This window comes from Marmota monax, unplaced genomic scaffold (assembly GCF_021218885.2).
Source record: "Marmota monax isolate L192 unplaced genomic scaffold, Marmota_monax_Labrador192_F-V1.1 WCK01_AAM20220418_F8-fsc00073, whole genome shotgun sequence".
In the NCBI taxonomy this organism is placed as follows: Eukaryota; Metazoa; Chordata; class Mammalia; order Rodentia; family Sciuridae; genus Marmota; species Marmota monax.
Window position 1 is genome coordinate 9,292,289 of NW_026692846.1, and position 14,040 is coordinate 9,306,328.

Here is a 14,040-nt window from a genome sequence, read left to right on the forward strand (position 1 = left end):
CAGAGTCAAGTAGGAGGTGGGATCTGTCCTCAAGGGCCTTGTGTTTGGAGACTGAAGGGGTGCTTAACAGAAACAGTTATATTCCCTTCCACCAGATTACATGATTAACGGTAAGATGGATAATGGAAAATAGTGTGTACTAGATTGGACTTGCTAGCTTTCTACAAACAGATAGCAGGGAGTCACTTGAAGTTTTACTTTATTTTTCACTTCTACCTTAAGAAAAAAATCATAACATTGAAATCTTTGCAATACATATAAAGTACACAAAATAGCATTTTAACATACAGTTCTATATAATAATAAAATGATTTCCCTGTTCAAGCAGATGGCCCATAGTAATGATGTTTGGAAACACAGTGAAGGAAAAATAATGTTGAACAAATGTATTCACAAATGTTTCCCATCTTGAACTACAACATTATTTTGATGCACTATTTATGCTTTACTATAATTGACTACAAATTGAACCTAAATTTTTCTTACTGAATTTAGAAGATGTTGTGTTGTTTTTGTCTTTTTTTTTTTTTTAATGCTGAATCATAGAAAGCTGTTAGAGAAAAGAACAGTGATTGGTCTCAGTCTCAGAAATTTATGATGATTGTTGAAAATATTTAAGAAACTGGGAGCCTAGGGTTTCAGACTTTAAAGTGTCAGAGATAAGATGCCAAAACAATGATTATGGATGAGAAAATTAGAAACAAATTGAGCATGAGGTAGCATTTCACAAGGGTTCAACAAAAAGAAATGAAGAGAAGGTAACCTCACTAGAAGTATGATTCCTCAAAGAGAAAATTTTACATAGAGTTCTTTTATCCCTTTTCTTGTGTTACTGCCAAATACCATAAAATTTCCACTGTGTACCTTCCCTGCTGTAATACCACTTATACACTCATTGTTTAAGTGTCGTTTACTTGTGTACAAAATAAGGTAGTGCTCCACTGCTCTGGATGACATTGCTCTTATGTCTTTTTCACTTGAATCCTGAAGAAGAGTTTATCTTGATCAAACTCAAGGAAAATAATTCACCCTGTTAGCTTTTTTCAGAGGAGGTGGGCGATCAACGGAAATAAAGAGCAAATCCAAATACTCAGAAGATTTTAAGATAATCTTTGTTATATTTAATTGACCCTTTTTGAATCCAAATTCCCTAATGGTCATGTTCCTGTGGCTGTAACTACAAACAGAGCAAAGTCATCACAAAAAATAAAAATTATTTTTACTTTCTCTGAACTCTTAATAGATTTTTATTGCCTTACTTATATACTGTCATTTTAACACTATGACGGGTGCTTCCAACACACAGAAGATTTGTTCAGACAGTAGCAGTATCTATAAACTCTGAACTAAATCCACAATGAATAAGAACCAGACACTAACCAAAGTTAGCTACACAATGAAAATACTGCATCAGCTCCCTACAGTATCAACACCCAATGTTGTCAAAACACAAAAATATGAGAAACCTAAAATGGGAATTACCATTACTGGTGAACTCATATACTGGCTCACACTGTTCACTATTTAACACAGGCAAGTCTTGACTCATCCACAAGGAGGATCTCAAAATGCCTGAGGTTATATGCAAGCAAAATACTGTTTATTAGTGTGGGTATGTATGAACAGTTTTAAAGGTGGACATTCCCAGGTTTATGCAGATTTCAAGAGCCCATGGGCAAACAAAAATTTTTGGAAGGCAAGATCATCTATTAACATTCAAACTATCAGTAGTCCCTTATTCCTGAGTGAAAGAGGAAAAGAAAGGTGAGCAGGCAGTCATATCAGAAATATCAACTGATACATTAATAAATAATGTTTGTTTTATTGTTACTACATTGCCTTGTAGTCAATGTAGTAACAGTAAAACAAACATTATTTAAATTTTAAAAATTCATTCTGATTGGTCATCCTATTTGATACATCTAGATTTTGACCTGTACTGATAAAAGAAAGTCAACAATAAGAGAAGGACAGGGGAAATTCCCAGATATACTTATGGTCTCGAATCTCCTGCACTTAAACTAAAGTCCAATCAGTACAATCCACTGAGCAAGGCCAGAATATGTTGCCAAATGTCCTAAAGACCATTAAAATTCATGAAAAAGATTTGAGTAAAGACCAAGCAACTATTTGAACAAATGTCATAGCAATGAAAAGGTGAAAGTATTTTTAAAAATTGCCCTGAGTTATTCAAATTTTGTTTGTGTTGATAAGACAATAAAAGTTCTGATATAAATTTAGAAATCAACAGTTTCCCATTAACTTCATTAATCAGCAAAGAAAAAGTGAATCAAATAAATTAACACAATTATAATCTAATGTAATAACTAGTAAAGATACATTATACTAGCATATAAGAATATTTTTAAAAGAATGCTCTCAGAGCTGGGGTGTAGTTCAGTGGTAGAACATTTGCCTACTATATACAAGGTCCTAGGTTCAATCCCCAACATGGCAAAATATAAAAAATAAAAAAATAAAAATTACCTCATGGACAAACTGTTCTTTAATATTTATAGGATGATAATGTATGAAATATGACAAACATAATGTAAATGTTAGCAGAATCCTAGGGAGTTAGGATTAACAATTCAAAAAAATTTGCAGATAAGAACTTAACTTATTTTAACGTGGTGTTCATTCAAAATAACTAAAACATATCATAAGAGCTAGAAATAAAAGGATTATTTGTCAAATAAAAATTAAGGTAGACTGTGATCCTAAGTAAACACAATATTCTTGTAACCTAGTAACTCTTTAATGTTTTGTTTCCTAGAAGCACTTCAAATTTACATACACTTTGTAATTTTCCTCACCTATTCATCTACTGATTTTACCTGCAAAGACAAGGTAATCTAATATTTTTATACTAGTATTTTAAAATTCAGTGCTTTTAGACACTGTATATTAATTTATCTTACACTTAAAAAAACACTGAAAAAACCCTTTTGATTTATTCAAAGTTGAGATTTCAAAATGAAACACAATTAAAAATAATCTAGAATTTTAAGAACATTCAAGATAATAGCTCATGGGTCAAAATCACATCTTCTACAACTCTCTAGGGTCTAATCACACTATTTCTCAGCTCTTCCTTCTAGACCTTGCACTAATCCCCAGAACACACACAGGTAGGGCCTATGCCACGACCTTTGCATTTTTTAGCTCCTCCTACCACCAGACTCCAGAAACCCCTCGAAACTCTCCTTTTACTTTGCCACAACAGGCTCTCCCCATCACCAGCACTGTACTCCAAGTTTATGCACTTTATATTAATTTTTCCAGCTACAATCAAACTTTTCACCACTTAATTATGCCAGCAAAACTCAAAATTCTAGCAGGATGCAGTTGCCTAATTATATTTCTTAATATTTAGCAATTAAATATTTTTTACTACACATGTGTTTATATCCCTTATTGATTAAAGTGTCAGAATACTAATTTCTCTTCCATTTGACTTATCTTCTTAAAATAACTAACATTCACATTGCTATTACTAAAGTTAGTGTTAAGTGCCTAATGTGGCAGGAAACATGCTAAAATCAAGGTGCTGTCTTGCTTAATACTCTGAGAACGCTTTGTGTAAGGTAGTATTACTGCTCCTGCTTTTTCAACCAGGTTACAGAGGTTCTGAAATGTTCAGTAACTTGCTCCATTTAAAGAGGTAATAGTGCTGGATCCCTGAATTCAGGTTTTGCAGTCTCTAAAGACTAGATGTTCAATCACTCCAGATTCTGCTTTAGCAACTGATGATACTAAAGTCCTCTCACTGCAGAGTTTTAAGTTTAACAGGCTCTTAATAAAAGATAATAAAAACAGATTTAAAAAAATAAGAAAAATCAAATTAGTTTATTTTTCCTTCAAATTTAATCTTCTGCTTTTTATACAAATAACATACCTAAAGTTGGTTTCTGTTAGCTCAAAGAATACAGAAAACAGATTTTATTGTATTTTGAAAAATGCCTACCTCTACACAAAATGACTAAGCAAAGGAAAAAAGACCTATTTTATTACTAAAATTTCTCAAAACTAAAGAAGTACTTACTGCATTTCAGGTCTTCCGAAATATGAAATATCACACTATTAAAATGAATCACTCTGAGAAAATAATGTAGCTTAACTTTTGCCACATTTAAAATCTGTTATTATGTAAATTTAAAAATTAAGATAGGAAACCTAGAATGATTTGTTATAGAACTAAGAAAAATATGACTTTAAAACTAAAATTTTAACGTAGGTTAATAAAGATCATCTTTTGTTTAACCCATAAGTCAAAATTCATTTGTCTTAATTTTTTTTTGTAATAATAACCATATATTTCCAGATAACACCAAACATATGAGTTCATTTATTACAAGCCCACCAAAATTCAATAAACTTAGTATATTACCGTTTGCAAGTAAATACCTATGTTAGATACACACACACACACACACACATGCACACACACACACTTGCACTTACCAATTTCTAATTTAATAAAATGAATATTGCTATGATCTGTGGTAAATGATGGTAGGGGATGGTCAACAGTACTAGTACTACAAAATACAAATTTACAGTTTTAAAAATACTAAAAAACCAGGACCCTTATGAAGCTTAGTAAAACTAAACTGCCTTTTCAGCTTACTGTTAATTTCTTTTTAAGAATTATACTGATATTTAAAACACAAAATTAAAACTAATATTTTCTCCCTCAGCTTAAAATACATCATTTAAAAACAAAATTAAAAACACTAAGTATCTGCAGATGCCAGTTCTGTCAACTCAGCAAAACTAAAACTGCAATATACTCTCTTTACTAGAGAATATATGTGGTAGTTAACTACCACACATAAACTGTTTCCCAGCTAGTGGTTTTAATCAACCCCACCACCAAAAAATAAGCTATTATCTATGTGATGTGACTAGAATGAAATCTCACAAAACATAGTGACAACATTCTGCAGGAATGATGCAATGAATACAGAGATATAAGTGTGTGATACATGACAGTTGCACTTCAACCAAATGTCAGAGAAGCAAATACAACTGTCTTTTCTCTTAGTCCAATCTTTGCCATCATACGAACACACACACACCACAGCAAAATAAGCTTAAAATTCCTAGATTTTATACTTTTATAAATTTATGAAGGAGGCTAGGAAATCATCAGCTTGTAAGTTTGTAGGTTTGATTCTAAGGTAAGCTCAGAAGAAGGAAGATTTCTAGAATACAGAGACCTAAAATTAACCTGCCTTGGGCAAGCTCTCTAATTCCAAGGAGCAAGAGTAAAAGAGCCTTGATGAACTTCCGGGGACAGACTTGCCAGACACATACATACAACTAGATTAAGTGGGCAATCAAGATAGCCTGTAAGCCGGAAAGGATGGCACACGCCTATAAGCCCAAAAAATAGAAGGCGTCCAAGTTCAGGAGTCCAAGTTCAAGGACAACCTGGGAAACTTAGGGAGACAATGTCTCACAATAAAATATAAATAGGGCTGGGGATGTAGTTCAGTGGTAGATCACTCCTGAGTTCAATGCCCAGTACTGGGAAAGGAAGGAAGAAGAAAAGGACAGAAGGAGGGAGGGAGGGAAAAAAAGAAAGATGGTCTGTGAACACTGAGCCCATTTAGCTAACTGAGATCACAGCTCCAGGGAATGAGGCAATGTGTCATAGTGAAAAGCTCACCATTTGGAGCCCAAAGGCACTATGATCCAAATGCAAGCCTCTAGATTTTGGTTCCAAATTACATTCATTTTTTAAAAAATTTTAATTATATATGACAAGAGAATGCATAACAATTCATATTACACATATAGATTTTATACTTTTATAAATTTATGAAGGAGGCTAGGAAATCATCAGTTTGTAGGTTGTACAAAAAGTAGAGTCACATCTTCACGTCTTCATACATGTACTTAACTGTTTTCTCTTCTAAAAAACAAACTATATGTGACTTTTCCTTGTCTAGCATACTTCTGCCTTGGGTCTGTTATTTGCCTGTCTAAAAATGAGATTAAAATATAAGTGAACTATATAAAAGAAAATAAATTTAGAATCAAAGGACCTGAAAGATCATTTAAAAAGTAACACTGACTGAAAAGACATTAAAACAGAGAAGAACCTGACTTCCAGTTAAATTTTTTCCCCGGTATTCCTTTTCTCTCCTTTTCCTATAGAAAACTATAAGAAAAAAAATTAATAAGAACAAAAATCACAGTGAGACCAGATGTGTTTTAAAATAAATAATAACTCTATTTTCCCCTATTTCTAATTTTGCTTTTCACACTTTGTGTTTTGGGGGAGGAGGCAGTTCTTTATCATCATTAAAAGGAGTATACAAGACTTTGCAGATATTTTAAAAACTTAAGAACTAAAATATCTGTACACTGGTACACATCTGCTTGATGATTACGCTGGATGGTTTCAGATTTGACTTTTGATTCAAATTTTATGATTATCTGGATGTGAAAATGTCTGAATTATATAAAAAAAAAAGTACATGCAATTGCACACCTTTTCTGAAATTAGGTTTTTAAGGTAGTTAATGAGTCAACAATGATTACTTTTCAACTATATACAAATTTAGAAAACCCACATATAAAGAGACAAATATTTTATTCATATTACCAAAAGAACCTATATATTACATAAAAGTATTCACCTGATGCTCCTACAATTTAAAAACTCATCTAATATAAGTATTACTTCATAATTAAAAGTCAATCCACATATTTCTTCTCAGGAGTATTCTCCTACCCTACATATAGATCATACAACTTATCTTTACTAATGCTTTCCTTTGAATATCTTAGGAAAACAATAATTTTTTTAAATTCAGAATATATGTATTTTTTAAATTAGAAGGTGATTTGTACTTGCTACAAATTAATTTCCTCAATTTTCCCACACTATTAAGATTCTGCTTATGAACATCTTAAAAACTCACATTTGCAAATGTTCCATACAGTTCAAAAACCTCCAAATGTGTGGAAACAGCATTTGCCAATTCAAATTTATACTGTTCTATCAAACTCTGATACTTGGAGACATCTCCACATTTTTTAATCTTTCATTTTCCTTTTCTTTAGATCTAGAAGAGAATTAAATAGAAATATTCCAAAAGAAGTCAGAAGAGCATAACTCATCTGAATATTTTCAATTGACTCTGTACTTCAAATTTTTTTAAGACTAACACCACAGCATATTATTTGTCGTGTTTTCATAACTAAATCATTTTCTACATTATAACTAGTTTAATTTCAATCAAAAGACAGAAGTTAAATCAATAGTCAAAACAAGTTTTACCACCTTCATCATTGAACATTTTGGGAAAAATGAGACGCTTTAATATTTGCAAGGGTGCTCTATAAACTATAAAACTTTATAGAAATGTTTGATTGTCACCAAGAAGACTGCTACAGCTTTTTGCAATGATATGGCTTTCCTACAATTCCAGGCCACTCTTATAATATAACACTAAAGCTTCATTTAAAACCTTACATACTTAAATCTCAGATTCCCAAATGATTATTTTTTAACTCTACCTCTTCCCTTGAATTTGCTTCAAGCTTTATATTTATGTATAAATATGTATAAATTACACACATTTATGTATACATGAGTGTAATTTAAAGTAAGTTTAAATACTTAAGTTTATTTGATCCTTAAAATCAATCTGTAAATAAAAGCCAGTAATTCTGCTTCTATTTTGCTAATAAGCAGACCATTTAAAGGATTACTCATATTTACAGGGTTAATAACTCTCTGAATTTATTATGTCTCAATTTAAACCTATCCACTTATAGTGTCTCCAGTATAACTTCAACTCTGCATCTTCTGCTTACCAAAATACATTCCTGTACCAAAACACCTGCATCATTTTGATTCTCATGATATTACTGCTTTCAAGGTAATATAACAGTCAATGTCAAAGTTTGGATGGACAGAGGTTATAGTGGAAAATATGATGGAGGTAAGATAGAAAACGGGTGCCTGTGTCAATTGAACAGTAGTATGTTAAAATCCTTATACTGATTATTCAGTTAAAGAAAAAATTTAAGACTACAAAATTTTCAAAAATTTTAATAGTGCACACTAGGAGTTAGGTTTAGTCTAGAAGAGATCCAAGTATCAAACAACAAGTACTAGAATGAAAATGACTAATCATTCAGTGGCTTATTAGGGTCTGCCCCCATTAGTACTAGAAAATAATCAAGCCATCAATTATTTTCTTATGTAGCTATAAATGTAATTTGAAAACAAAAAGTAATAAATCCCTACTTTTAAAAAGCTTCTCTTCAAAAGTAAGATATCTTCCTAAACTTTAAGAAATATATGATATGGTTTGTTTAAACAGTAATAATTTACTTTTCCTAAAACAGAGTGAGTCTTCCTACTAAACAAATCTATCTTAAACTAAGGGAGCTTAACTTTAGTTTGTTTCTGCCTACTACATTTAGAATTTATCCTTTTATTCCTAGGGACACATTAAAAATTATTTTTTTCTTCTTTATATATGAAAATACTTCTACATACAGAACAAAGAAAACTGGTATTCTGAGTATTCCACTATCATTAGGCTCCTTTTGCATTTCTTTTTAAAAGGAAACATATCAACATTTGATAAGTAAGTTCATTAATAACAGATAAACTATTTAGTGTCAAGTACAGAAACAGCAAGATTTGCATTTATTCTCTACCAGTCCAATGACTATAACAATTAAACTACATTTATATCAAATATGACTCAATACTTTTCAAACTGATCTGAATAAATCTGGAAGATGAAGCATTCAATATGGTTACAAGAAACACTGAAAGAAAGGAGGGAGGAAGGGAATTATTTCTGTATATTTTTAGTGATTAACTATTCTGGCCCTTATGAGAATGTCAGTTTCTCAATAATCAAATAGAATTGATACAAAATACAGAATGGCCCTTTACAAACAGAATAATATGAAGAATAAAGCTTACCTCATTTACAAATAAAACCTATTAAACATTAAGTCTCACAGAAATATTGTGCCACATATAAATTAATCTCAGCAATTTAAAATTGCTCTGTGATAAGCCACTTAACAATTTAATACTCACCTAAGTCTAAGTAGTTCTTGAAACTATTGATATTGAAAAACAAAAATCACAAGAAAATTATTTATTTGAATTATTCAGAATATGTATATACAATTCTCTTCTTTTTTAATCAAGGAGTTATCTGAAGCAGATGCTCAAATCTGCTTCAGATATGAATGAATTCATGAAAATTAAATTGATAAAAAGTTTCATGATGATCATATGAGATTACTCAGGCTAATGTTTACTTCAAACAATCATTATCAATGGGGTCATTAGATTAAATTTAAACTTCATCAATTGAGGACACACATGACATTACCCTTTCTAATAAGCACTTAGAAATTTCTTGGTGAGAAGCTACAACTTTCATTTGTTCTTTGAAATTCCAAATCATCTAGAAACCCAGAACACTAAAAAATATATTTAGGCATAGTTTTAAAAATAGTTCTTTTTTTATAGTCCTTATTTTTCAACTACTGAATCATAAATTTTAACAGCTGTTGGTTTATAAAACATATCACCAGCAGAAATAAGTTTCTCACCAATACAAAAGTTATGTTCATCTCTCTGAAAACTACTGAAAAAACTAACGAACTACATGTTTCTTCAACAATGGAAGGAAGCTCAGTTACAACTCTGTAGGTTGAGAAATCTAAGAGAATATATTAATGTAAATTAACTAGTTAATACCAAAGTCAGTAACTTAAAAACTTAAAATTAACATCAAAATCAAAAAATAAGTATTATTTCTATACTCATTTTATGACAGAGATTCAATAGTGTGCTTCACAGTATACAGCTCCTTTGGCCAAATGAGAGCCAAAAAATCCAATTACTGCCTAAACTGCTATCATCTGTTGCACAGTCTCAGGCAATATTTCTCAATCAGGACAATATCTAAAGATACTTTATTGTCACTAATAGGAGAGATTTACTGCCTGGTTCCCAGATGTTTTCGAAGCCCTCCAGAGAACAATTATGTAAACTATCCACCTGATAAGAGTTACGAGACCTCTAGAAAGAACCTCGAGATGCCACTGAGGAAAAGGGGTGTAATAACAATGCCTGTCAACCTCAGATGTTGCAGTGTCAACAGTCCTAAAGCAGAGCCCAAGATCAAGGCCATTAAACTGAGGGTCAGGAAAATGCTGGGGTCTAAGGTCAGATATTAAAGAGACAGAAACCCTTGACTAAAGTCAAATATTACGACTGAACAAATTTTTGTCTGCCATTGCCAACTCAGGAAATTGACTTTGCAAATCAATCAAAAGCAAATGTGTAACATGCCTACTATGAAGTTGTAGTGAAAGAAAATGTCAAAATGTCTGGTAAATAACACCCTGGAGTTGCTAAATCACTAGACTCCTCACCAAAATAAACAGGCTTCAAGAAGAACAAAGGCAACCCAACTCTAGCAAGGGGACTTCTGTAATGGTTCTCTCAAGTTGAGGCTTGAAAATGCAACCAAGAGGACCTCTACCATGAGCAAGGGCTAGCTAGCCTGAATAAGGATCACATTCCTGAGGAGGAGAGGAATTACCTTTATATCTGCTAGAGCCCAGTGACCCTACATGTTGTTTCCCATCCTTCTTTTGCAGGTGGTGGTTTTATACCTGTTTATGCGCTTTTCTGACATCATGTATAAAGGATATATTAGGGAGGGTTAAATTTACCACATACAGCAGATGGCCAAACAAGAGAAGAAAGCAGTGTATGGGAGGAGTGCCCATCTAGTTTGGGAGATAGTAACAACTTGTTCTAGGTTCTGCCTTTCAGGAAAGGAGAAAGTTAAGTGCAATTTTGGTTTTAGGTGGGATGGTGAAGAGTGGAGATATTTCTGAAAGTGTATACTATGAAAAAAATACTGTGCTAACTATTAATACACTCAGTAGTATGAAAGTCCACCTCTGATACAGGACAAGAAAACAGACCTATCGAAATTTATCTAAAACTTGGGAAGCTTATTATCTGAATTAATTTCCTCTTAACCTCTCTCAACATAACTTATGTTAAGTATACTAAGTACCAATACACTCTGTACAACCCATGTTGTAGATAATTATTTTCAGTTCTCAAACACCTAAAACAATTACATGAAATAATTGACTAAAGTTTTTAAATGCTAAAACTGGAAACTAAAAACCAATGCACATGTATTTAAACTGTGATTATAATAATGCTTCTGCTACTACCAGAAGAGTTAACAGTAATGTGAAGCTATAGATATTGTGCTTAAAGTCAAAGTTCTACATTTTCCATACCATTTTTGTAAGTAGTCCAGTGCCTCCAAACGAGCACCAATCTCAAAAGTGATTCCAGGACGATTTGGGGGCTTTTTACTCATCTTGAGATCCTATTCTTCAGTATTTTCTTTTCACTACCTCAAGAGGAAAAAAAGAAAGTTAGATTCCAATGCATAAAATGCACAGGAAATATAGTGTAAGGGAACAAAATTAAACAATTTTTAAAACAATACATGAGATGTTAAAATACTTCCTAATTTTTTTTTTAATTTGAATGAAGATTACCAACATCTCTAGGTAAAGTACTATGTAACTTAGAGGCACTCCTGATAGGGAATTAAGCAAAAGGACATAGGAAGATAACTAGTTAAAAAAAGAATAAAGAGATGTGCCATTAAAACTTACTAATGGTTAAAATGCTTTAAATTTTAATTTGAAAATGTCCAAGAAAATACCCCAAAAATGATTTCCTATTTTGAAAAATTAAGAAAGCCGAGTGCTCTGAATAATTTTTTAAATTCTTAAGAAAACAAATTAAGTTTTTCATTAATTTCAAGAAATATTTGAGTGCTTTGTAATGCAAAACATTGGAAACACACAAAGACAAAGAAGACAGTAGACACAGTCCTTGGCCAATGAGGATTTTGATTAATTCCTCTTGTGACTGGGATGTTTCATTACCTATAAAGCCCTACCTTGGCAGCAGATTCAATTTAAGAGTCACAACTGAAATTTTTCTTATACTTCATATTTAATAAGGAATAATGTTGGGGGTTTTAACTGTGAAAATTTACTTCTACTCTATTTCTATTTCAATATACAGCACCCACACTGATGTTAAAAATGGTAGTGATGTCAAACAAAAAACTACAAAAAGTACATACATACTTCCCTCAAGATGATTCACAGGGAGACTATTTAAACTAAAACTATTAAACTTTTGGCCACCTAGCACACTTGGGATGTCCTCCTTTTTCACTAATGAGTATATAAGGACTATGAACTTGTTTTGAGATAATCTAATCAAAATCTAATCGATAATCAGGAAGTCTATTATTACTGGAGAATGAGACAGATATCTAAACAATTTTTTATATTTGTTATTTCTAATGATTATGGTGACTACAGTTTTTAAAAAAGTGGGTTTTTTTTGGGGGGGGGGGGTTTGTTTGTTTGTTTACACTGGATTGGTCACAATTTCAAAAGACAAAAAGCATAGTAGCAAACATAAAATTCCAATTGTCCCTTCCTCTCACAAAGAATCTGACAGGGAAGGAGGAAAAAATAGTATGACTACCAGCTCCAAAAATTGTGAAATAAAATTTAATAGTCATGGTTTGGGGGTAGGTGGAGACATCCTCTTGGTACCGCCTGAGCAAACATTAGGCCATTGAAGAGTTAACAGGAATCATGGCCAGACTGGGGTTATGGAACACATGTAGGAATATTTTTAATAAAAGTTTTGTTGGTGTGCAACACATAAGGCAGTTACTTAAATGTCTGTGTAGAAATCGAATCAGAATTTTTGCTTTTCTTCACAGGAAGAACTCAGTAAGGGATGGTTAGGCAGTTACACTAAAATTTTCTAGGATCAAACTTAGAGCCCATAATAATAATACCCAGTGACACTTAGGAATGAGGCACCAGAAAAGGCAAGGTTTCATTTTCTTGTGGAAAGACAGAAGGATGAAGAGAGATTTTAATCAAGTTACTTTTACAAAATAAGTCAGTCTATTGGAGGAGAAAACTTGAGGCAAAAAGAGAGAAGGCAGGACACGAAGAGGAATAAAAACAGGGAGGAAAGAGAAAAAAGAATAGCAAAAAAAATGGAAGGACAGTGGAAGCTATGGGAGATGACAAGTGGAGGGGAAGAGAAAATGGGTAAGACAGACACCAAGCAAGTGCAGCGATGGTCAGAGAATGCCGGAGGGGCCACAGGAGGTGGGAGGTGAAGCTGGACGCAGAGCGGGCGGCAGAAGGGCAGGAAAGGCTGGGCAGGCTGGCCCCAAGCCCAGCAGCCTCCAGGTTTGACAGCCGCCGGCCCTCGGCAGGGGGAAGGAAGGGAGGGGAGAGGGAGCGGCGGCGCCCAGACAATAGGGCCGGCGAGCTGTGGCGAGCGCGGCGGGCTGGGAGCCGGCCGGAGGGCGACACGGCGCGGGGGCGTCCCGGGCGGCCGGGCGGGGGCCGGGTGGCCTCCAGGCCCCGCCGCCGCCTCTTACCGACTCGGCCTCCTCTCCGCACAGCAGCCGGGCCGTCCGGGGCCGAGCCGGGGCACGAGCAGGGCGGCCAGCCCGGGCCTCCGCCTCCGCCCAGGCAGCGGCCGGGGAGGGAGCAGACGTGGGGCGAGCGGGGACGGCAGCGCCGGGTCGGCCCGAGGTAGCGCGGGAGGGAGCTGGGTCCGCGCCCTCAAGCCCGCTCAGGGTCCGCTGCCATCGCCTCCGCCTCCACCTCCGCCGCCGCCGGCCAGCCCTGACGCGACGCGGGGCCCGGCGACGTCAGCCGCCCGCGACGCACCGGAAGCGGGCCCTGTCGCGCCACGTGACCCACGAGGGTTGGGCTAGGAAGGCGCCGCCGATTGGAGGGCCGCCCTGGAAGGCGGGGCTTGGAGGCGGTTGGAGGTGGCTCGCGGGCGGGCCCCAGACATCAAGGAGGGAACAGGAGCTCTAGACGCCCATTGGCGGTTGTGAAGGGTTGGACCTTTGAGTTTTGAGGATGAAGCCCGAGGATTGTTAT

The 14,040-nt window shown here is 34.7% G+C and overlaps 1 protein-coding gene across 14 annotated transcripts in view; it reads right to left on the reverse strand.

The window, feature by feature from the left end:
- The window catches only part of Phf20l1 (PHD finger protein 20 like 1), a 71,397-nt gene extending 57,625 nt beyond the window's left edge, over positions 1 to 13,772 (reverse strand). For 5 of the 14 annotated variants that reach the window (XM_058580884.1, XM_058580882.1, XM_046448920.2 and 2 more), the window contains exons 1-2: positions 13,527 to 13,771; positions 11,326 to 11,445 (exon numbers count right to left, since the gene is read on the reverse strand). In XM_058580884.1, the coding sequence (XP_058436867.1) occupies positions 11,326 to 11,408 (83 nt within the window). In that variant the 5' untranslated portion in view covers positions 11,409 to 11,445; positions 13,527 to 13,771. Of the gene's footprint in view, positions 1 to 6,935; positions 7,080 to 11,325; positions 11,757 to 13,526 lie in introns of those variants that run through there. The other 9 variants (XM_058580880.1, XM_058580878.1, XM_058580875.1 and 6 more) reach the window with 6 other exon arrangements.
- Between the last annotated feature and the right edge of the window lie 268 nt (positions 13,773 to 14,040).